At 31.0% G+C, this 26,553-nt stretch overlaps 2 protein-coding genes and 2 long non-coding RNA genes across 4 annotated transcripts; 2 read left to right on the forward strand and 2 right to left on the reverse strand.

Annotated features, from left to right (window-relative positions):
* The first annotated feature begins 1,232 nt into the window (after positions 1–1,232).
* On the forward strand, positions 1,233–2,743 carry LOC126735575 (rab-like protein 3). Its single transcript, XM_050439604.1, has one exon. It carries the CDS (start codon positions 1,478–1,480, stop codon positions 2,192–2,194), a length of 717 nt encoding a protein of 238 aa, XP_050295561.1. The 5' UTR covers positions 1,233–1,477; the 3' UTR covers positions 2,195–2,743.
* A 4,294-nt stretch (positions 2,744–7,037) lies between these two features.
* Positions 7,038–13,249, reverse strand: LOC126735341 (uncharacterized). Its single transcript, XR_007660379.1, has 2 exons — positions 12,657–13,249; positions 7,038–8,205 (listed from the first exon to the last, which is right to left on the reverse strand). It is a non-coding gene; the product is annotated as an uncharacterized LOC126735341 (long non-coding RNA).
* Positions 13,250–13,587: 338 nt separating this feature from the next.
* Positions 13,588–21,236, forward strand: LOC126735340 (RNA transcription, translation and transport factor protein). The gene is made up of 5 exons (XM_050439296.1): positions 13,588–13,778; positions 13,839–14,060; positions 14,121–14,210; positions 14,273–14,433; positions 20,959–21,236. Exons 1-5 carry the CDS (start codon positions 13,718–13,720, stop codon positions 21,160–21,162), a joined length of 738 nt encoding a protein of 245 aa, XP_050295253.1. The 5' UTR covers positions 13,588–13,717; the 3' UTR covers positions 21,163–21,236.
* A 4,264-nt stretch (positions 21,237–25,500) lies between these two features.
* LOC126735366 (uncharacterized) lies at positions 25,501–26,226 on the reverse strand. Its single transcript, XR_007660385.1, has 2 exons — positions 25,696–26,226; positions 25,501–25,642 (listed from the first exon to the last, which is right to left on the reverse strand). It is a non-coding gene; the product is annotated as an uncharacterized LOC126735366 (long non-coding RNA).
* Between the last annotated feature and the right edge of the window lie 327 nt (positions 26,227–26,553).

Here is a 26,553-nt window from a genome sequence, read left to right on the forward strand (position 1 = left end):
AATATTATTTCCTAGATCTTCCTCAATTTGACATGTTCACACTACATGCTAAGATACTTTTCCGCTGGAGTAATAAGAGACGGATTTTTATTTGTAGGTTGCGTACTAATTTCGTCCTTTATATGATGTAGTACAGTGTGAAACAGTTGCGGCGTTAAACAGAAAAATTCTTTAAACTTTGTGTAGTTATCCGAAAGATGCTTTAACACTAACAATTTATACACTCCCTCTTTACTCCCATTCTAGAACATTTTTTAAAACTATTCTTCTATTTTCATTGTCTACTGCTAGCAACGCAGATACATCATCATCATCCTGTTCTTTTTCTAAAATCATACCAATAAAAAATCCTTTTTTAGTTTTTAAATGCAGATTAATTCTGAAGCTAGCTTCAGAAAAACCACAAAAAGACGGAAGTTCTGTACGAACTGAGTTCGGAAATCTGGAACGTTTTGTACACGAATATTCACTGAAATATTTCGGGCCGATCTGGTCAGAGAATCCAAAGCTTAAGGTTTCAGTTCTATGAGGTATTCCCAAACTAGCTTTGATGTGACCCTAGGGTTCGATAGGGCACTTAAGTCGGCTTGGCTATATATTATAAGAATCTACTTATTGGTGTATGCCTAGTGTTTTCCCTAGCACATTCTAGTATCGCAAATATTTGCCAATACCCATAATCCGAAGATCCCAGAACCCATAATCGATAAGTTTTTACAAAACTTTTAATTATTTAAAAGCTGTACAGCTACCTTCGATCATTTTTCTATTTCACCCTATGGATTCCAATGAGCGATTGCGTGTTTGTTTTAGGACTTGTAACGAATAATTTGTCTAAATCTCTAGTCAACACAAAATTCCCCTCACACACAGATCTGGTGTTTATAGACTAAAATGTTCTCATCCTGACTGCAATGTATGCTACATCCGACAAAGCGGAAGGAGAATCGAGATGATAATCATCGTCTCTTGTAGACGATATACCCAAGCGTGTCATTCAGAAATCATCAAAAACTAGGCAATCCGCAATACACTCACGATTGAAAATTATTTAGAATCAGTAATATCGAGTAATCGTGTCGAGACGTAATTTTAGAATCCGTCTGCTGAAATTAGAGGAACTAGTATTTGATTCGTGGAGAAAAGACTTTCCCTACTAACTTTTCAATATTAAAAAAATGTCTAAGCTGGCAACAATGTTACTGCTGACGCATACGTGATACGTCATTGAATAATGCTAACCTCAAAATTTAAACAAAAACAATATAACTCAAAATCAAAAACTGGCAAAACTGCAAATTGTGTCCTATTAAAGGATGGATTAAGAGTTAAGTCCATATAATAATAGTTTATAAGTATATGGTTAAGCCCAAATAAACAGGACAAACAAGTACCAGTTTTAATATAAGGCAACATACAACATTAATACTAATAAGGAATACCTTTAGAAATTTAGACCTATTACTGCCATTTTATAATGACAACTATAGAAAGGGTTCGAATCATGGTGCTGGGAGACTCAGGTGTTGGTAAAACATCCTTTGTTCACCTCGCAGCCCATAATGAACCAGTGAAATCACCCAGTTGGACCATAGGTTGTTCCGTTGAAGTGAAACTACATGAATATAAAGAAGGAACCAGAGACCAAAAGACGTTTTTTATTGAATTCTGGGACGTAGGAGGTAGTAAGATCCACAGCAATGCACGCAAGGTATTCTACCATCCATGTCATGGTGCTATTTTGGTGCATGATTTGAGTAACAGAAAGAGTGAAGAAAATCTGCAGGGGTGGCTTCAAGAACTTTTGCTACATGACCATCTCAATGGAAGCCATCTGAACTATAGGGAGCATACTGAAGATGTAACAGATGCAGAGAATCTTCTGGGAATGACAAATTTTATGCCTATATTGGAAGTAGGGACGAAACTTGACCAGGCAGATGAGAAGAGGTCAAACTTATCAAATAATAATAGCTTTAGATGTAAATATAATGCTGAAGAGATATTATTGGACTGTAGACAAGCAAGGTATTTAGCTGCGGGGACCTCAAATGCAGTTAAACTTAGTCGGTTTTATGATAAAGTTATTGAAAATAAGCTACAAGATAGACAAAAGTCATTCTCAGAGAGATTTAAGAGCAATGCCATTTCTCCTATATACAGCTCAAAGTATTATTTGTCTCATCATGATTAATTAGAGGTACACATATAACATTGAAAAGAACACACTAATTAATTAGTTAACATCTGGTATCAACTCATTAATAATTTATGAAAACAGATGTTGAGATAATCTGATTTATTCTTTTTTTATGTATATAATTATATTAGATTTACCTCAAATCTGACTGTTATTGTATATTACTTTAATAACCATTTGCATTAGTAATAGCCAGTGGCTTAAATAGTAGTTATATAATTCTTAGTGTTTAATTTTACTATTTATATGTTGGTTGGCTGCCAGTTAGTGCCCAACTCTAGACTTTCTCTTATAGTTATTTTTTTAATTTGGGGATTTTTTTTTGTTATTTATTGGAGGGTTTTTGGACCTAGTTTATGTTGAAGGCTCATACTGCTGAAATTGACTTTCAATTTGTGATAATTTACTGCTGAATGTTAGACAAATTAGGTCTATATTAAATTTTTAGAGATCTGAGCTGTTTTTTTAGGTCTCTTGATGGTTTACAAACAAAAATTATTCACAAAATATATATATTGTCTTATTAAATCTAATATTATTTGAGCTTGTGTCTAATTTTACACAGATGATTTATTTTTTCCTGTTGGTAGTGTTCCAAATCTATAAGTTTTTTGTAGGGTATTCCTCCATATCAGATCCTATAAACATGGTTTTATTCCAGATCCTATGACCTTTCTAGATTTATACAAAAAAAGTGTTTATTGATGAGCATATTTACAAACAGAAGTGTGAAGTTAGCTCAAATTAGGCTTCCACTTCTCTGATAGAGACTAACAAATTATTGTCAATAATTATTAAAATAATTAAATTGTCAATATAATAGACGTGTTATACTTTATAAGTTATAATTTATACAACTCATATCCATTTTGTAGGGGCCACACGATAATACTTTCACATAAAATGAGAACATATTTAGATACTCTGCAATACACTACACAATTTTTCAAGATGCTGGAACTGGTGTTGAAAAATGGCAAATTTTTTGTATTTTATGTACCTACATGGTTCCAATGGCTGTGCAATACTACCTTTCTTCCTAATTATAATTCTCAATAGGTACTCTGTGTAGCAAATTTTCTTTAAATGAGAAGAAACAGCCATGCTGTATGGAACAATCTCTCTTTCAATGATACTTCAGTAATCTTTTATTATACATTTAAATAACAATTCAATACATTTGGTTAATTTGAGTGTGATATACTTTTAAAAACTACTGCCACTTACTCAACAAATAAAAGTATTATTTTATAGGATAATATTTTCACTCAATTTTAATATTATTTTCTACTTTAGTTTTTTTGCACTATTTAGTTTGTGTATGTCCTACTATTATATGTATACAAATAGAAAAATACCAGAAATATATCAAATTCTCATAGAAATTTGTCATGTTGAAGATTAAATTATCCTATATTTGTATTTGTTCCAAGGTGTTGACATTTTAAAGATATAATTTATGTGATCCTTAAATACAACAAGCAACAGCACAGAAATAATTATTCAAGTTTGCCAATTTCACCATCATGATTTACATATTAGGAATATTTTAAGTTGTCATTTTTGTGCTTAATAACAAGAAGAAAGTTATAATAAATTGTTTCCTAAAAAAATTATGAAAATATATAAAGATTATGGATATTTTAAATGGTTCTGAGAAACATAGTAATAAAAGATTTTTTTAAATTTCCTTCAGTTCCCATTACAAGAAAAACATGGAGAGCGATATGCAATATAAATTTTATTAAGACTTTGAGCTATAGAATTTCTTCTGATCAGTTCTCTCCACAAATATTAATAATGCTGATACTGCTGGCTTTACACTACAATACATATTTATTTAAACATTTATTTTGTCTTTTCTTCACATAGTAAATTGATTTGAAGGTTTGCACTGCCTATTTTTTATTTTATTTCATGCTCATATTAAACAACTTCCTGTTTTTACTTAGACGAGACATAGGTATAGAGACTAAGAGACCTGAGCACCCGGAATGGATCGGAATTAATGTTTTTCTTACAACTTGTGTTTTTTTAAGAGTTTCTTTTTATTTTATGTAAACATGTATCCTTGAATTAAGTTTTTATTATTATTATAGTTCCAAGATATGTTGTTAGTATTATAAGAGACCAACAAATATATACGCTGTAAGTGATATATATTTATACTAAAAAGTTGTTTTCATATTCAAAGAGTTTATTTTGTTTTGTAGATGGATATATTGTTTCTTTAGATAATACTCTGCTAGAGAATTTTTAATTAATTTTAGAAATTAATATTTAAGTTATAAAATAAATAATTTTAAAATCTGTTAAATTTTTCTTTAGGAAACAGATACAAGTACATATTAAATAAGGATAATCTATCCTCTTTTGAATCTATGTGTTAATAAAATGAGGATATTATTAACCTAATGGGAATGCCTTTAGATGTATAATGAGAAAATAGCACAAAAATGTTGACAACCTTTTCTAATTGTTTAAAATTAGGGTAGTTCAGTGCTAACAAAAAACATTTTTAGATTAATTCTAATTTATATAATGTCTGTTATAATAAATTATTGTATATTATGTATATCATTTTAATAATTTTTTTTTCAAGAAAATTAAATAATAAATGTATTAAAGAAAAACATTGTTTTATTTCCATTTGTCCAATTGGTGATATGTCGTACACTATTGTTAATTGATTATTGCAGTAAATTAACTCATTTAGATATGTAAAATAAAGCTGAAAAGTTTTGTTTTTATTCAGATCAATATCTGATGCTAGCACCTAATCAAAAAGGCCCTTTTCTCTATGAGTAACCTTTTTGATTAGGCGTTTGCTTGAGATATTACCATTAAATGATAAGATTGTCAGATTAAATGAAATTTTATTTCCCGCCTTAATTTGGCCACTCCTTTCTACCATTTTGATTGGTCCAATTAGGCACGTCAAATTAGTTACAGCAGTTTTCGTTGCCAAGCGAGAGGACGCTAGCTGATTTGTCAGAAGAATTTCTATCAGTTTGTATGCAACCACCCTTCTCTATATATTTGTGTTCTGTGTGTTCGAGGGTCGAGCTCGATAATAAAAATAGAATATAAACATTATTAAAAAAAAAAAACAGAAAATAAAACTAAATAATAAACCTAACAAATAATTCTTTAAATAAAAGGCTCAAAAATACCTCCTTCATTGGCTAAAGAAAAGGTTACCATATCGTAAAATCTGTTTCTTACTTCCAAAAGAGTTTGAGGTAAAATAGAATTGGCAGATTCAACAATTTTATTTCTCAACTCCTCTAAATTCTTTGGCCTATTATGATGATAACAAATAGTCTCCAATAACAATTCTTTATTTTTTTATATATATTTATTTTTATTTGTTAACAATTCTTTTACTCTAACGCATTATGAGCAGGACAGCATCTTTTTAAAAATAGACTGATCCCTGGTCTATATCAGGGAGGAGTTGAACGCCAGGAAGAGCTGGGTACACACAACTCACTCACACACAGTACCCAACACTCAACTTCTGAGGGTACTGGGTACGTAACTGAAAACTTCTGTGCTCGTTTTCCTGAAACCAGTAGCGAACAATGGAAGAATTGTGTTTACCATGCAATGGAAAAAAAGACTCATCTGAAAACAAAATATTTTCTAATAAATTTTCATTTCCATTTGCTTTTTCCATCATGGTTACACAAAATGCGATTCTTCGCCACTGGTCTTCAGGAAACACCGCTGCTGATTGTGCCGTGTCGTAAATAGCAAATCAGATGATAGGAATCCGCCGAGCCGCTTATCAACCAGAAATTAAGCGAGAAGCTGCTGTTTATAATGCCTATGTGTAGTTTTCTATTCGCTAACCTGTATACTTCCCTATGCCAAGTCTCAGCTTTAGTAATTACGCTAAGATATTCGTTAAGTATACCTTTAAGGAACTGGATGTTCCACTTGTTCTCAGCTTAACAACTGTGATAAAGGCATTTTCCGTGGCATTCAGCATTTCTGTAAAATATCATCTGAAACGGTCTAATTTAGGTTGAATCTATGAAAAGCAGTCGTTGGTTTTGACGCAGTGAGCAAAGAATTTACATTATTATCAAGCTTGGAACATCCTACAACTATATCCTTATCGGTGGAGAATAAAATATTACCAGAAGTTGTTTTGTCGATGTCACGTCCAAAAGCTTTAGAGCTCGATAGCATACCACTTAATTTGTTAAATCTTTGGAATCAAGATTAGAAACAAGTGGTTGCACAAATTCAATATTAAAGTCAGTTTAGAAGTTAAATTTAGATGAAACAGCTCTTTGTTAGTTAATAAAAGATATGCCTCCCTTATTGAAAGCAATGAAAAGTAATGGAATCATAGCTTTTTAGACTTTAAAAAGTAAATATGTATTAAGAAATTAAAAATTAAATTTTTGGATTGTAACACATTTTTGAGATTTATTTTAACACTTTCGATGCAAAAATAAAGTTTCCTTCAGCTTTCAATAAGGAGACTACAGCTTTAGTAGTTCCAGTCTCCTTTGCTAAAAGCAAGAAGACTTGGGAGAGGTCAGATATCGCTGCTTTCCGACAAGAGTGGCACAATTCCAAATTTGTCATTTTTCAGTAGAGGCAATTAAAGTTTTTTCATAATTTAATATATTTTGCTACACAACTACTTTTTAATAAACGTTAAAGTTGAGTGTGGTTTAAAATAAGTATTATCTTATGTATATTTTTAATAATAATACTTCCCAGAAAGTTAGATACCTGATTCAAAAAAAGTAGAAGTGACGTTTTTCCACGAAAAGGATACCGTAATAATAAACAAAAGCTTGAGTCACAAAATTAAGAATGAAACATCAAAGGGCAATTTATTTCTATTTATATAAACTTATGTAGTAATTTTACAAATAGTAATAGGCGAAGACTAATAATGAAAGTAACTTAACTTAAAATACATCTACTTTAGGTTTTAAATCAACAAATTTAACAGAAAAAAAGTAGAAAAAAACAAAAATTTTGAAATTTATTGATGATACAAAATAGTCATGGTTTATTTGATCATCTATCGCAACTAAAGATTATTATAAAATTCATAATAAAAACGTGGCACAACATTTTTTGCGATCAATGAAAGTATACCTTTTTTCTTAGCCTCCGGAATTCCAGTTTTTTTATTGAAGGCATGTTTCAGTTCTATCTCATTAAAATCAGTAGACGATCGTCTAGAAAACATATTTACACGAAAATATGACGCATCTTTGTACGAAGTCTTATAAAAAAAGTATCCAATTTCATTTTTACGTACTTCACAAAGTTTGATGTCGGAAGTTTTTACCAGATCGCCATTTTCATTTTTGTATAATTCTTTTACACCCATTTGCTTCGATAAATCTTTTAGATCGTGGAAATCGTCATGACTCATTTCTTTAACTACATAGGGTTGCCCGGTTTTTTGCCTTGCCTTATTAATGTCACGTACTGATCAGGTGCGTAGATAGCTGCGGACTTTTTATATCTCACAATTTGTTTTTCAGTCACTGAGTGTATGTTATCAGCATCATTTTGGGTATGTCCCCTAATTAGGTACTTATGAGTTATTGAACTAATATGCGGCAGTACTGATACAGCGTACAGGTAAAATGCAAATAAAAATTTATTTTTATTGCAATTGTCTGTATAAAATGTTACGTCAATCATTTAATTTTTTTCAAGGAATGCCTTTTCCTTTAGTCCATTAAGATAGTTCCAGACGCATGAGCCAATTCGTTAGCCCCTCCATTTGCCTCACCCTCATGCCAAACATAACACACAACATCATTTTTTGTAGAGCTGACTAAAGTCAAATTGTATACATTTAACTTGGATGTATAGTAGAAGGAGGAGGCATTTATAATCCGATAATCATGATCTGAATGGGTACTTGAATCGCTAAGGTATCGATTAATTTTCAACATGGGCTCTAAATTTTTTTTCGTTAATTGTACTCCCTTTTTGACATTGTGGAAAAGCTAGAGAACCTAAAAATTAACAAAGTCATGTACAAAAATCTTGGAATAGTTATATATTATTACATTTGTCAAAAGCTTGTGTGTAGCAACATAAAAGATCGGTCAATATTTAAATTAATCTTTGGGATTTTTTTAGCCCTATTTTATTTTTCTGATTTCGATAAAAATAGCACGGTATATATTTATTTAAAAAAAATATTACAGGCATAAACAATTTAGGTTTTATTATTAATTTAGGGCAACAAGAATTAACTTATCAATAGAGTAAATGATAATAAATTGGATATTTTTAAGATATTTAGTAAAATAAAATTGGTGGTATATAAATATTTTCCAAAATTATTCAAGGCTAAACTCTACTTATTAGAATTTATCCTTAAATAGCATTGGTACTATTTTCTTCATTAGAAAATTAAAAATTTTTGTGCCCTAAAGTGATATAGACCCACAAATTTTACAAAGAAGACCGTCTCAAATTAAATTGTTACCATATAGCAACACATTATATAGGGTAAAACACCCAATTGTTGGCACTCGACCAAATATTGGCACCCTTAGTAGTTTTCTTTGAATAAAAAAGTCGAATGCAAATTAATTTAAATTCTAAGAAAATAGACAAATAGCGGCAACCCTGCCCAATAACCAGACTTCATTGTTCACGTTGTGTAATATTGTTTATGGCTTTAGCCGGTAAAAGTGTAGTGAGATGATGTGAATTCTATCAAAAATTAGCGTCAAGGTAAGAACCTGTTTGACAATTATGTAATATTTTGGTACTTTGGACAGAAGAATTGCCTGTAGTAGATATTTGATTTGTTGGATAAAGCGTAAATTAAAGCTAAAAAATGGTTTAACCCATTCTAACCTTTTTTCTCTTTTTTAAGGGTGCCAATTATTGGGCATGATAATTGATGATTTTCCAATTCTTTGGCACCCATGCCAACTATTGGATTCAGCATTTTAATTAGCACTCTAATGATTGGCACCTCCTTTTTATCACACTATTTTGATTTAGTAATTTACTTGCTTTTATAATTTTAAAATGTTATTTGAGGTGGCTAAAAAAATTGTATTAATGTTTGTAAGAAAGGAAAATTAATATTAATATAAGGGTGTACAATATTAATAATAACACGTGTTTCGTTCTTTCTAATGCATCACCAGAATATAAATCAACGGGCAAATTATGTCTAACCTTTAATATTACACTCGTACCTTTTTTATATCTACTGTAACTCCGACTTTGCATTTTTTCTGTAAACTTTTCAAATTTTTTCGTCTTTATAAAATCCCTTAAGTGAAATTAATCTACCTAAATTTGTATTATTTCTAGATGGGAAAAATTACAAAGAAAAATAAAAAAAATGCTATTAAAAAATATGGTGAAGAATTAATTGAGAAAGCTTTGAGCGAAATTAAAAACGGCGCAACAAAAAAGTCTGTAGCCAAGAAGTACCAAATCCCTAGATCTACTCTCCAATTCCGATTGGGAGCTAAATTTTCCAAAGCTAGACCTGGTCCAAATACTTACCTGACTGAAAATGAGGAAAAGCTGCTCGTAGCTTGGATTCTCGAAAGTCAGAAAAAAGGCTTTCCAAGACGGAAAATTGATTTACAGATATCAGTGAAACAGTTTTTAGATGATGATAAACATCCAAATCCATTTAAAAATAACATGCCAGGTGTCCTTTTTCTTATTCCTTTACACATTTATTTTAGTTGATTTTATAATTTATAATAACCTGCATATTATTTTTAGGTGACCACTGGTATAGGGCATTCTTAAATCGACATCCTATTTTAACTCATCGCACACCAGAAGCAGTAACAAGTGCATCATCTAACGTTTCTGAAAACGATATTAAAAAATGGTTTGGGGATATAGAAACGTACCTAAAAAGTAAAGGATACTTTTCCATTTTGGAAGATCCGCGACGAGTGTATAATGGTGATGAGACATGTTTTTTGTTTTGCCCAAAACTTGGAAAAGTTCTAGCAGCAAAGTCTGAGAAAAATGTTTATGAAGTTGACAGGGGCCAGGCAAAGCAAAATCTAACAGTAATGTTTAGTTTTTCGGCCGCAGGGGATGTGACTCCGCCTCTAATAATATTTCCCAATAAGAGAATATCAAAAACTTTATCAGACAGTGTTCCAGATCACTGGGGTATTGCCTCCACTGAAAATGGCTGGATGAAGTCCGAAGTTTTTATTGATTATATCAAAGAAATATTTCATAAAAACCTTGTGAAACAGCAAATTTTATTTCCAGTTATTTTATTTGTTGATGGACATGCAACACATCTCACCTATGAGCTTAGTAAAGTGTGCAGTCAGTTGCAAATAATTTTAGTGGCTTTATATCCCAACTCAACAAGAATTATGCAACCGGCAGACGTTTCTTGTTTTAAGCCGCTAAAAACATTCTGGAAGTACGGAGTACTAAGCTGGAGAAGAGAAAATCCATATTGCCAATTAGGAAAACATCACTTTGCTCCCATATTGGATAAAGCACTAAAAAATTTAAAGGGCGAGGCTATAGTCAACGGTTTTAAAAGTTCTGGTTTGTTTCCGTGGAATCCAGAGAGTATTGATTATTCTAAATGTCTCAGTAAGAAACAAAGGGAAATTGAACATCTAGAGGAAATTAAAACCGACAAAAAAATCGACTATGATTTATTTTGCAAAATGCTAAATACTGATCTTCTTCAAGAGCTTGAAACCGGAAAAGCTGTCGAAAATCATAAAAATTGTAAATATTTTGACATTTAAAGAAACATTTACTCCAAGCTTAAACCATCCAGCGCTTTAAATATCTCTATAGTAGAAAATAGTCTTATAGAGGTTGAGCAGGAAATAAATGAATATGAAATAGGGGTTGCAGAAATTGAAGAAAATGTTCAATATCTTGAAGAAGAAATACTTAGCATGCCTGTAGTTTTTGAAATTGCTCGGATGGATAATAATGATGAATTTCCTGAAAGTGATGAAATATTAGAAGACAAATATGATGATCATGATGAAGATGGACAATCGACAAATTTGGAAAATATTAAAATTAAAAGTCCTAAAAAAACAGAATCTAAAATCTCGAACGAAGATGTTTACACACCTGAAAAGAAGAAACCAAAATTGATTATATCTCAAAATATCATATTAAAAAGTGCAAATGACTCCGTGCTTGAAACACATAAAAGTGATGATAATGTGGATCCTGTGCCGAACGAATTAAATATAGCACACTACTTAGAAAAGCCTAAAACACCTGAAAGAAGCGGAAAGAGAACATCTACAAGAACATCATTTGTTTTAATTTCCTCTGACTATAAAAAAGTCTTCAAGAAAAGGAAGAAATAAAAATTGAAAAGGAAAAGAAAAAAGAAGAAAATAAATTAAAAAGAAAAGAAAATGCATTGGAAAAGGAAAAAAAGAAGAAAGAAAATGATTTAAAAAAAGAGGAAAACAAGCAAAAAAGAGTGAAAAAACTACGAGCAAAAAATAATATAACAAAAGAAAAGGACAAAGGTGTAAAAAAATTAAATATGTCTAATTACTCAAACATTTTTTCAGAAGCGGGTCCAAGCTCTCAAATAAATAATATACAGGTTGCAAAAAAGAAAGAAACCCATGTCAGAAATTTATTTGAGAGTGAAAGTAAAGAACAAGAAGGCACTGTAAAATTGAACGAGTCCATTTTGAGTCAAAATACCATAACAAAACATGGATTATGCTTTATATGTACGTACAATATTAGTATCATTAATTTTGGTGTAAAATGTTCAACTTGCACCAGAAATTATCATTATAAATGTTTAATGAAACACGAGATATATCATGACAACTTTGTATGTAAAAGTTGTGATTTTAAAAATAAAACTTCATAAGTTAACTGCATGTTATTGCCCTATTTTAGTATAAAATCATTTTTTTTTTTTTAATTTTGTTCTGTGCTAAATTTATAAACTGGATGACTGTTAATTTAGTTAGTCTAAATTTTTAACACATAGGGTATAAATAGTACAATATAAGGGTACACAAGGCATAAATAGGTACATTTCTCAATAAATGTTTCTTTTAAAATTTGTTTCGCTTTTATTATTTCAGGTGAAATAGGGTGCCAACAATTGGAATTTTTTTAGTGCCAACAATTGGCTCTAAGGTGCCAACTATTGGAAATTTGCTAAATTTGAGAATTTTTGCAGTTTCAACTAATTTTTGATAAATATTTCGAGTTTTTTTTGTTATTGTTTAACTCTTTAGAGATTTTTATTTGTCAAAAATTGTGTAAAGTGTCTCTATTTCATATATTTTTTTTCTTATGAAAAAAAACTTGTAGCTATCTCCTTAAGGTGCCAACAATTGGGTAGTTTACCCTAATTAAATTTAACTTATATTTCCAGAAAAACTGTCTCAAATCGAAATGTTACCATGTGGCATGCATTAGATATAGAAATATTACTTACTTTTTCGGACTAAAACGACACAAATCGAAATATCACAATTTTCCTCGAATATATTGAAATATATTATAGTCACTTTTCGTTTTGCGACGTTTTTACTGTAGAAAATATCACAAAATGTAAAATGGTTTCGACACTTTTTGAGTTGTGACAATATTTTACGAAAATGTACGGTATTACCTGCACAAATGTCACGACGCGACTGAATTGGTAGATTGGTACGGTCTTCCACACTATTGGCGGGCGAATGCCGAGAAGTGTCGAATGATCCTAGTGGATCTAGCAGCTATTATTCAAAATTAATTTGTGTCGGTTTTGCTGGTAAAATAGGACGGTTTTTTAATAATATTGGTTCGAAAAACCGAAAATTAAGAAATTTTGAATTGTGACGGTTTTCTCGAAAACGACGATAAAGGCGATATCTGGGCTGTACTGGGTGGGACAAACAAGTTGGCTACCCCCACAATGTTATTCTCGGCCTGGGTTTGCGCTAAGAAAAGTGAAGTTATACACCAACAGTTAAGCCTGTTTATACTTGAGCAATCGCGACGTTCTCCCTAATTATTGTCAACGAGACTCCAGAGGTAAAAAAACATCTTGTCGGACTTGCATTGTCTTATTTATTTATTGTAACACGACGTTTCGGTTGGTAAGTATCTCCAACCGTTATCAAGTGTAAAACTGTAAACAGTTTTACACTTGATAACGGTTGGAGATACTTACCAACCGAAACGTCGTGTTACAATAAATAAATAAGACAATGCAAGTCCGACAAGATGTTTTCACTGTACCATTGTCTACCACCTTCAAAAACAGACTCCAGAGGTAGTAGCGCAACAAAAACGCAATCTTACAACTATCGCTGCGATAGCCGATAATCATTCAAGCAAAAATACCTTTATAGAAGCACTAACCACATATATGTCACTTGTCAAAACAGCATATGTGACTTGTCAAAACAAAAATTAAAAATAACAAGCTAACCTCAGTAAACGGTTTTAGGTGCCTTTTCCTTAAAAATAAATTAATATTTAGTTCCATCGCTACATAGCAAAAACTATAATATGTCCAAGAGGCTTCTCTCTGCTCTCGAATACCCTGGGGCCGACAAAGTAGATCTGTCTGGTTAGTGAAAAACCCCAACCAGGACCACTCTTTTTTTATTTTTTTTTAAATATTTTACAGATGAAAAGACATTCAGAGCCGTCATACTATGGTTAGAAACAAATAAAATTAAAGGGGCAAGCCAACATGTATTAGGTGGTCTTAAAAATCAAAACTCCAATGATTGGAACAAGTATTTTGACCAGTATAAAGACTCCATGGGCTGCCCTGTTTTGGGATCTTCTTTAGAGGAGCTCCATTGGCTTTTGGGGCAAGCAGTACAAATGCACACGTCAAAAAATAGTATGCTTTTTTTTCATCATCATTTCACCTCTTTATATAATAAAATACTTCATGTTTTAGAAAATCTTTATCTTAAGCATGCTGTTGACAACATAAAATCATCAAGTGTTCCCAGTGTGGTAGCAGAAAACCCTTTGGATAAACTTGACTGTAAGTGTTGCTCTTTTAAATTTTGTTTAGTTCTAATTCAAACTCTGCCCAAAACGCTTTAGTCAGAAGCAAAGAATTCACAGACAGAATTAACCAGTTAGCAAAAGCACTCAAGATAGTTCCATATCCTGATCCCCTAGTAACATTGCGAGCAGTTAGGAAGGTTGTTTGCAGTAGATTGACACCTGAATGTGTTGAAGATCCTAGCAAAGTTATAATGGAGGTAATATTCAGGAGTTTCTTTTCAGTTAAAATCTTTGATATAATCTTTTTTTAATTCGCAAAGTTTGTCAGCATATTTATTAAAGCTCTTAAAACAAGACAATGCAGAAAACAACAAAAGAAATACTATAGGCCAATATTAGGTACTAGATAACCTATTTTACATAATAATCTTTTGTTAAGAATCTTAATTTGAAGTAATCACTGATATAGTATTAGAAATGCGTAAAAAGGTCATTAAAACTCGTTTTTTTACACAATAAAACTTTAGTTTTCAATTATAACCTTTATTAATTTTAAAACCTTTGTTTGGATTCATTACAATATATATTAATCATTATGTACTTGACATAATTATCAAAATGAACTTTTCTAAGCTATTCAAACTAATGATTCAAAATAATGAATTAACAAAAGTTAAAATTCAAGTATAGTTTATTATCATAAATGACATGGTTTTTGTGGAAAAAGAAGTATTGCAATTCTCATACAAAAATCAGTATAAATTATAACAACAAAGGAAATGAAATTGCATATATCAAGAATTAAATTGATGTGTGAATTCATAGATATAACACAAAAGCAATAAAATTGGATTCCAATAAACATTATGATAAAATCTCATAAGAATTAGTCTGTCAAGTTAAAGGAAAGCTTTGTCCTTAAGAAGTACTGAAATATATTTTTTGGAGTCTATGAGTGCTTGTGCAGCTTTGATATAATTGGGAAGATGGTTAATAATCTTAATATTTATATAAATCAAGGACTTCAAGTTAACTTACTTTTTGGCTGTTGGGTTATTGTTGTTACTCGGGTTCTACTCTTTAAAAGTTCTTTTTTATAGATTTAAAATACAATTAAAATAAAATAAATACTGGCTGTACCAATTTTAGAGTATAAATAATGAATCAATGAATAATCTAAGACTATATGAATGCTAATTCTAGCTATTAATTTGACCTGTTTATAGAATTTACATTTATGTAGGTGTTTGTTTAAAATTTAAAAATAAAGATAAATTTGATAATCCAAAAAAGATTTTTAAAAAAGCAAGCCAATTTATATATAGGGAAATTATAATTAAAAGTTGTTTTATAATATTAAATACTTCTTTCTAACTACAGTAGATATAATTATCTATATTTTTTTTAATTTCTTGTGCAACACTCCACAAGCGTAGAATATTAATCTGAAAGCCCTTTTTTAAATAATGGAATCAAATTCAATTGATATCAGATATTTTATGAAAAACTAGAGGATTCTCTGTATCCATTAAATAAATATATACAACCTCTTCATTTGTTCAATTTGAACAGTCTTATTGTTCTTATGGATTTTTTCTATCTAATTTTTTTTAGTAGTTTTACTTAATATTAGGACACAAAATTTATCATTATTCTTAGTTATGGGTGTAGATACAATATTATGATGTTTTAAATTATTTTACCGATTTTAATATAATTATAACATGGTCCTGTTTTTAACACATTCTAATAATTTGATATTTTTGTAAAATTTTTTGTTACTATAAGCATTAACAAGAGTTGCTAATTTTTATTGAGTACCTGTGTCTGTTTGCCAATTGGTTCACATTGTAATAATTTTCTACCATTCTAACATTTTTTCATATAGTTCATATTTAAGTTCTAATTTAATCAGATGGTATTTCACAATTACAATATACTGCATTAATGCACTAGAAAAAGAACATTATAAAAACAATTCATAAGACTATAAATAAGATATCAATTATTATAAATCAGAGAAAATGTCACTTCAACAACTTAAATCTAAAATGGTACTTAATTGTATTTTTTGCGATCTAGACAAGGTTAAATCAAGGTGAAAAATTGAAAAACTTGAAAACTGCGCTGTAAATATCTGTTTAACATTTTAAATGTAAAATTGTTCGTCCCTTCTGCGAGTTCGGCATCAAAAATTTTATAGAAATGGACCTTTCGCGCTTTCAAATCACTTGAAAGTAAATCACAGATCAAATAAATATGATAAGACCGTTACTACCCAACTACAAAAATCCAGCAAGGTATCTTAAAAAAAAAACTTTTTCTTCACTTTCCTCGCGTGTTTCCTTTTATCTACCTCAAAATATCCTGTCAGTCATGATAGTACATTAAAATTACTGTTTTAGGTAAAATTCATTAACTCAAAAGTACTATATACAAATCCATAAAAAAGCACATAAATGCTAATAGTTTTTAAACAAAGTTCAATCGCAATTTTCCGTTACACTGCAACCTAAACTGTGACTGTCGCCAAATCAAACACATGGTTTCAAGCAAACGTACACTACTGTTCAAAAGTATTTGCCCACATGACTGTTTTAAAGTTATAACTAAAAATAATAAACCCATCAGTTATTCTTATGAAACGGTTTATTTATAACAAAATGAATATAAACAATAATTTTTCAATTAATTAAATTTAAGAAAATCAAATTTTGGATTCATATACATGTCCACCTCGATTTTTAATAACAGCTTCACAGAGTTCTTCTAATTAATTTGTCCAAAGTTTCCTGAGGTATCTTGTGCCACTCTTCTTGGATGATCCTCCACAAGTCTTCTCTTGATGTGGGGCATGATTTTCGCACTTGCCATACCATACCATACCATACCATAACTTTCAGAAGATGTTGCCTTTGTAATTGACCTAAATATTGCTTGCACAATTTCGACATGTGCTTGGTGTCATTCTCATGTTGAAAGATGAAGTTTTCCCCAATTATTCGAGTACCAGAAGGAAGTACATTGTCACTTACAATTGTTTTGTAACCCTCTTTTCAAAGAATACCCTCTATTCTAATTAGATCGCCCACTGCAGATCCTCCGAAACAAGCCCACACCATAACCGAACCACCACCGTGTTTAACTGAGGCCACCGTATAGTTCTCAGCGACCCTTTTATCGACATAACGGCGAACAAAAACTTGCCTCTCTTCGTTCCAAAAACCTCGAATTTCGACTCGTTACTCCAGAGAACTTTCTTCCAGTCATCAATGGTCCATTCTTTGTGTGATTGGGCCCACTCAAGTCTTTTCTTCTTATTAACATCCTTCAGTAGCGGTTTTGATACAGCTAAACGTCCTTTAAGACCAGCATTATAAAGTCGCCGTTTTACTGTCGAAACACTCACCGCTTTTTTACGCTCCTTGTTGATTTTTGCTGTGATTTCAGGGGCGGTAAGGCGTCTGTTGCATTTGCTTGTAATTATAATATTTAAATCCTCCTTTGAACTTGTTGCCTTTGGCCTTCCCGATCGAGGTTTGTTGCTAATAGTCCCTTCTCGGATGAATTTCCTAACATTATAATCGTCAGTCCGCCTTGAAATTCCCAAATCGTCGAAATTTGACGGTTAGTCTTTCCAGCCGTATGAAGTCCAATGATAATACCTTTTGTTTCTACCGATAACTCTTTTGTTTTAGCCATTTTAAAGAATGTTGAAAAACCAGCAAAGAAACGGTGACAATCGTCAATAAGCAAGCGCAATTATTTTCCAATGTTACACAAAATCAATTCTTGAAGACTAAACACGTTTAAATGTTTCAAATTTCATCGGAAACGAGCTGTAAACAGATTAGTTTTTTAGAAGAAGTGCATATTTTCACTACATTGTTTGTTATTTGCAAGACTATTTTTAAATACTGAGTGTTTTTCAACGAACCATAGTTGATAGGTATGCTGTTTAAGCATATATGCAATTTACAAAAGAGATACAATCTAAATATAGGTATAAAGATAAGATTTTTGTATCTAATTTAAAATAATAAAAAGGATACATGGTGGGCAAATACTTTTGAGCAGTAGTGTATATTTAATGCTCTTTATCTACAAAAATGCAATGAAGCTGGGTTCCAGCAACGTTTTATGGCATTGAATTTCCAGAAGGCTTCTTGAAAATACTACTTGGATCTATGGGAACGAATTCTTGGGTCTCTCTTCATTATTTATCACTTTGGTAGCTTAATTGTAAAATTGCTTGTTATATACAGGGTGTCCGGAAAAAGGAGGTCAATCCGTCGGCTACATATAGGATGAACCAAAATAATGCGACTTTCGTTATACCATTCAATATACAGAGTGTCAAAATGAGAAGTGTAAAACTTTTATTTGAAGTAAGTCGAGTGTTTTATAAGATATTAAATTAAAATTTGGTGTGAGGGGTTTTTTGGAACGAGAAGTTGAAATCCGTTCACGGATTCGCTATACCTTGCAGAAGACGCCTGCGGTATATTGTATGTGTTAAAAATACCAAAACTTTTTTGTACCCCGGTATAATAGAGATCTAGTAAAAAACTCTAAACATAATAAAAATTCTAAGTAAATTATTCTAATTATGCTAAATTACTTATTATAATAAAAATCATAGAATAATGATCCAAAATTATTTGTTCTACATGACCTTCATTCATTTGTATACACATATGAGCCCTCTTTATTAAAGAAAATCTAAGGCTTTGAAAAATATTTGGTTTCAACCTGAAATGCTCTCCAGCTGCAATGATTCTTTTCCTTAAATGATCCTCGTTCAAAATCAGAACCATATACAGAAAGTCTTTCATACATCCCCAGACTGAAAAATCCAAAGGTGTAAGGTCGGGCGAACGGGGTGGCCACGGAACCGGAGCATCTCGACCCCGACCAATCCAGTGTTTAGGAAATACTTGATGTAAATAGTTCCAACATTTATAGCAAAATTAGCCGGAGCACCGTTGAGTTGAAACAAAAGATTTTGTCTTAAATTTAGAGGCAAATCGGGCAGTATTTCTTGTAGGAACAACAGAAATGAATCACCAGTCAAATTACCTGGTAAAATGACAGGTCCTAAAAGAAAGTTATCCACAACACCTGCCAACACATTGACTTTAAAATATACTTAATGATGTGTCTCAACTATGGCCCTAGAATTCTCTTCAGCCCATATGTGTGCATTATGGATATTTGTCATGCCGTTTCTCGTGAATGTGGCTTCGCCAGTAAACAGAATCGTCCTTATAAAATCCATATTTTTATTATTCATTTCACATAACCATCTACAAAAAGTAAGTCTTGCCTTGGGATCGTCGGGTAAAAGACCCTGTACTTTTTGAAGATGAAACGGGTAAAGTTGTTGACTCCGTAAAATATGATGTGTCTCGGTTGTCCCAATATTTCTCACCCGTTCAGCCAAAACCCTAGTACTAATGTTTGGTGATTCGACATTTCTTAAAATGTCTTCCTCTTGCCCTGGTTGAACTGCAAGAGGTCGCCGCAATTAACTCCTGAGTCTTTCGCCGAAACTTTCAGTCTCCCTTAGGCGGTTAATCAAATTTAAAAGATATTTTCCTCTGGGATGAAATCGGTTTGAGAATGTCTGGTAAGGTAAGGTAAGCTCACACCAAATTTTAATTTAATATCTTTAGTTTATAATTTCTTCAGTTTTTTATGTGATTAAGCCAATTAAGATTTTTCCATTATTGTACCAGGGTATTTAATAAGATATCATTGACATGGTCAAACTCAGGTCTTTTTGCATTAATGGAAAAATCAATATGTACTTAATTTTAGTCACATTTATAAGTTTTTACGAATTTGAATTTTAAAAATTCTATATCCCTAAATCATGTTTTGATGGCTCTTATCCCATCATCAATCATGTATTTTTTTACAGACAACTAACTTGAAATACTCGAAAACAAATGGTGCCATAAACATTAAATTAATATTTGAATCATTAAATTTCGTATCAGTCAACGAATACCTATAACATAATATTAAACTTTATTAACAGTAAATGTTTGCAAAAGATAGTTTTTATTGTACCTAGACCTACATAGTTTCTTTAGACTTAGTGTTATTTATTTATTTATTCATGCCAAAAAGTAAAAAAACTCTTACACAAGTCAAAATACAGAAAAGAAAGCATTACAATTAACATTACAATAGTAATAAACCGCCCACGTATATAATACGATTAATGTAATACTACGATAAGATAATCCACAATGAAAGTAAAAATACATCAAGAATTAAACATTAAGTAAAACTAACAAATGCAAAGCAGCTTTAACAGAAATACAATATAAACATAAAAAACACAATACTCCTAAAAAGCCACAGTGAAGTGAACAAATTTCTCAAATGAGTAAAAAGGGTTGTTAATTAAGAAATCTTTTACTTTATTTTTGAATAAGTGGCAGAACCCTTACAGAGGCTGGCAGCGCATTAAAAAAAAATTTTCTGTAGTGCGAAACCCCAATTCTTGATCTGGAGAGTCGAGGGAAAGGTGAAATTAGGAGTCATTATTTCTTATATTAGTCATATAAGAAATATGAGTCATAATTACAAATACTATTCGGTTTTGATTGATATCATTTTAAGAAATAGGGGTAATTTCCATTCTCAGTAATATAATTATTGTATGTAATGTAATAATATATAATTCTAAATAATATTCCGAGAATTGATTACAATTATGTTTATTAAAACACAATAATGACATTACTATTCTCAGTATTTCTATATTTTAGGGTACACCATTCCCTTATCAAGACACCAACTTAGGATTTGAAATAAACGATCCTATATTAAGTCAGGCAGCCAAAATCTTACGAATGCTGTACATTCACGATCTGAGGGATCTTCAAACTAAAGCTAATGAACTGATTGTCAAAGTCCAGGGAGTTACGGCCAATCCTAAGACTGATACCAAGCTGGGCAAAGTTGGAAGATAAAAAATAATGTGTTCTTTTAAATAAATGTTCGTAATTCCGATGTGTATCTCATAATAAAGATGTGTTCTCGACAAGTCTTTTTTATTGTTTTTGTAATATAAATGGACTTTTGTCAATTTCTCCTTTACCTAAATAATACTAGGTATCTACCTGTTCCTTAAGCCGCAGTAAGCATTGAAACATTTAAATTTAATTTAAAACAATTGTTTCTATTAGTGCAAATATAAATAATAGAGCAAACATAAATATTATTAGAAATTGTAAAGATTTAAATACAACATGTGCTAAAGCTTTTGCTACGAGTATAAATTAAATAAATATTGCTAAATTCACTCTCAATATATTAAATAACAGTAAATGAAAATCCACATAATTCCAAAATTCGTGGATTGGAAGAAATTTGGTTTTACTCCTTTTAATATATAGTTTAAACTCATTATTATTGATTACCTAAGTAGAAATTAGTAGATACTATAAATATATCTATATCTTAGAATGTATGTTTAATATCTCATAAAGATTGATAATCTTGTAAGTGAAATAAAAAATATTTGTTTATTTATTAAAAATTTATGATAGAGGAAAAAGAATCCACCATTTTTGAAACAAATTGTACTAAAATTAAAATGTAGGATATATTCAAAAATTAAAATGTCGCCGAAAATGAAAATATAAATATATTAAATGAATTGTGATGAAAATGGCAATTCATAGGCCATATGCATGTTTTTTCACAGAATACACTTCTAAACTAGTACCTAGGATATATATAAAATATAATTTAAGAGATTTTACATTAGTCATCATTTGTTATTTTTAGCTCTCAACCGTACATATCAAAATTTTACTTTTGCTTCAATCATTTAAATATTGTTCAGCTATAATCAATAAGGTTCATGGTTTATTAATATTGAATGTTTATGGTAAAAACATATATGAATAGATATAAATAGAAACAAATAATCCATTGCTTTAAAAAAATTGTGATAAGTATGCTAAAGATAAATGATTCTTCTTTAATTTTGAATTGTGTGAAACTATATGCGTTTTTTATAAAGTTCATGTTAAAAAAATCTTATTTTACTGCTGTGCGATTCATTTATTTACTTTGAATTATTATCTCTGTTCTAATTTCCGGTTTATTTTTTCTAAATATGTATTTTAAATTTTTTCAAGTTTTAATTTCATTCGTCAATGTTTCTGGTTATACTGGTAAATAAATAATGTGGCAATAAAACATAAATATTATTATTCTTACAAAAGTAATATACATGTTTTCCCCCAGTTCAGATTGCATTGGTTAGTTTTCAATTCATGGGGTATTGAGCATACTATACTCGCATTACCCTTGAAAATCATGAATATTCTGCTATTGAACAACAGCTACCCTTACTCGATGTCTCTCTTATTACCCGCCCTTATTTACAGTGATAAAAATGGATTCATCAAATGTCCAGATCTAATTAATTCAATTAATAAGCACTCTTAAGACTAATGCAGCATCCGGGGCTGACGAAATACCTGCACTATTTTTGAAAAAGTATCATAAACACCTTATTAAACCAATTCTACATCTTGTGAATTTAGTATTTGAGACTGGTATTTTTCCCTCAATTTTCAAACATGCCACTGTAACGCCGTTGCATAAATCGGGAGATAAAAAAATTATTAGTAATTATAGACCCATAGCTTTAACCAGTAATCTTTCAAAAATCATAGAGAAATGCATGAAACTTAGACTTAACGAGTTTTTAGAAAAAAATTATTTTTTGTCACAATTTCAATTTGAATTTAAACAAAATAAAAGTACAGAAGATGCGGTGAATTGTATTACAGAACAGATAGGAAAGGGTGAAAGGTGCATGGCAATATTTCTGGACCTCAGCAAAGCGTTCGACACTGTGACACATGATATTCTGCTAAAAAAACTGGAAAATATTGGGATTCGAGGGATCCCTTACAGCCTGTTTGAAAGTTACATTAACCAAAGAACACAAAGCACCAAAATAAATGGATGTGTCAGTTTGCCTTGCCTAGGCTGGTAGAATATGGTGTGCCACAGGGAACTGTCCTTGGACCGGTATTATTCTCTATATATGTTAATGAGTTGTTGTAGTTGTTACCTAATGTCGGCATGGTGTGTTTTGCAGATGATACCGCAATAATGATTAAGGAAAAGTCTTGGAAGGATGTAAAGACTGTTGCGGAGACTTCCATGAAAAAAAACAAAACTTGGCTTGGTTTAAATTATTTAACACTAAACTCTAGATCTACATCTAGTACATTAAAAGAGATCACATTACACGAAAACGACTGTGGCATAACTGAATGTTCTTACACCCAGCAAATAAAAAGGCAGACCAAGGTTAAATATTTAGGAGTTATTTTGGATGAAAATCTAAAGTGGCACTACTATGTTGAGATATTTCCACTCGAGTTCGGAAACTTATTTATAAATTTAGTCAATTAAGACAATTTATGCAAAAAAAGACCCTTACGACCATTTATCAAGCTCTGGTTGATTCAATTATAAACTATTGCATAACAGCATGGGGCGGAACAAGTAAGACCATCCTGAAACCTCTTATGATTACCCAAAAATATGTTCTGAAGGTAATGTTTAACAAACCAAAATTGTATTCTTCAGATATTTTATTTAGAGAAGCTAGATTGTTGCAAGTAAATCAAATTTACTTGAAAGCAGTGGTTAGACTTCTGTGTAAGAATCCACACTACTTGCATTTCATATCATCGACAAGCTTTAAATAAGAATCTAACTATCCCAAAGACCACAAAAATTAAATGTCAAAAAACTTTAACATATACCTCAGCAAAAATCTATAATCAACTTCCCGTAGAACTCAGAAATAAACCCTATAACAAAATTAAAAGTAGAATCCATGACTGGATATTAGATAATAAAGTCACTTGGTTGGTATGATACACATAGTACTTTTTTTTTCTTTCTTTCCCCTAATTTAATTTAATTCTAAATTATATTTTTTGAATCACTTTTGTTTATATATTATTTTCATAAAAATTGTTTTTATTTTAATTAATTAATTTGGATAGACAGGAAATGCACACACCGTATTTTTAAAATACCATTGTGCATTGGGTTTTCTTAGCAGTTAAGCAGTTGTTATTTTTTAATGTTATAATGTATGAATGTATTATCTGCTGAATATATATTATTATTATTATCAGGCATATTAACACATTTGAGCAATTTTCCCCATAAACCACAGTAGTTTCAATATTCCTTTCAACACAACAACCTATGGTATTCACAAATCACCATTAGAAAGATACACGGGTTGTGATTTGTGAATACTATAGGCTATTAAATAATTACATTTTAAAAGATCTCTTGCTTTGTAATACATGTTACATTTTATTGTTTATTTTATCTTGTCTCAATGTTGATTTTTTTTGTAAATAAGATTTTTCTTGGTAATTGCATTTTATTCCTTTTTTTTAGGTTTTGGTTGTATTCCTTGTTATCATATGTATTAAATAATTCTGTTTATTATTATGAAAAACAGTATAAATTACATTTATAAAGTTTATTTTAATTTGGGCAGATTAAAACTTATGGTAAGATTTTAATGCAAGGGCCATAGCATAACTCTCTGCAACTATATACAGAATAAATTACTTTCCTCAGTATATTTAGTGATTACCTACGTGGTATTCTTCACCACTGATGGTTGGGGAGTTAGAATTGTCTCTATCAATTTGTTTTGCAGTTTATTCATCAAAGGTACTAGTAGTAGTAGTAATGGTGGAGGGACAGCGGGTAGGCCTAAAAGTCCCTTTCCGCCAACCCCTGAAGCCCCATCATTAGCACTGACCACCCTCTCTGGTCTCCCTAAGCAGGTGTCCGATCCTCCTAATGAAGCAAAACAGTTTCCTATGCCAGGCCACACCTGGGGCACAACAGGCTGGGCACCAGGCCTAAGATATGCAGATGTTGGTTGAGTCTGCAGTGATCTGTTAGGACTCCGCTCAGGTCTGCTATAATCCCTCGTGCCTGGACAGCAGCCATGCTATTCCAGCTTTAGTTGGATTTGGTAGCAGTTCTTTGGCCTGTCAACAAGCCTGTCTGCTGTTCCTATTCCCATCAAAGTTACTGCTCAAAGGCTTTGCCAGTGATATTTTTAATGATAAAAGAAGTGCAAAATAGATTATTATTCTTTATTATTAAATGTTAGCCTTCATATATATTCATCACCTTTGATATATACAAACCACAAAATAGAATACTGTTAGAGGGAACCATACAGCCAATCCAAAAACCGATATTAGAGTATGTAAAGTTAACAAATAAAAAAAAGCTTATATCAAAGGGTTTTATTAATAAATAAACTCTTGAAACTTTGATATGGATTTTCTAATAAAGATGTGTTCTAGCCAAGTGTTTTTTCTCATCTAAATGGACTTTTATCAAATATTTCTCCTATACCTAAGCAAAGAGAACCTATAAAATGACAATTAGTTAATGATATTATAGTTTTCTAAGAAAATAGGCACCTAAACCTACAGCTGCAGTAAAGATTTTAGCATTACCCTTATACATTTTAGCAGTATGAATTAAGTAACCACCTATACCAGTTAGACATGATATTGACACGATTTTACAACCTAAACAAGATTTTTTTTTATATAATTCTCTTTTCTCCATTTCTACAAATTCTACATAGCAAATTTACAAAAATGAATGTTTATATTTTTGTTTACATTTTATTATGGGAACGCCGCTGTGGTTCATTGTAAATAAGAATGTTGCATGTTGCCAAGTCACACTCGAAATCTCGAAAACATAAACCGATTCCAAGCGGTCTATCGGTAATTACCGTTCCTAAATGGTATTAACCAAACACGTCCAAGGGGTTATAATTATAACCGCTTGAGATACGTGACGTCACCAATTAGCCCTTTATACGTCATCAATTTGGAACAGTAATTACCCACGTCCGGAGTTGTTTTCTAAACGTCAAATGTCAAAGATATTGAAATAAGTGCGGGAAAAAATAAAAACAAACAACAAATTATTTCCTTTTTAAAAATGACACAAAATTTATTATGGCTAATAAGTTTTCTTTTTTGATATTTATATTTAAGAACTAATTACATATAATATTACTGGCGTCTGCGGTATTATTTAAAAACAAACAAAATTATGATAGTGACAGCTGACAAATTACGAAGTTACTTCAACCAAACACGTCCAAGCGGACACAATTGGTTATGTTATAAAGGGACTGTTCAAGGTGAACCAAGAGCTTAACCGTGGTTAAAACCGATAGATCGCTTGGAATCGGTTATAGGCATGCCTATATCTTAAGCCCGCCCTATTACGAAGCGATTATATGGCGACAATTGCAGATT

This window comes from Anthonomus grandis, chromosome 4, assembly GCF_022605725.1.
Source record: "Anthonomus grandis grandis chromosome 4, icAntGran1.3, whole genome shotgun sequence".
Lineage (NCBI taxonomy): Eukaryota > Metazoa > Arthropoda > Insecta > Coleoptera > Curculionidae > Anthonomus > Anthonomus grandis.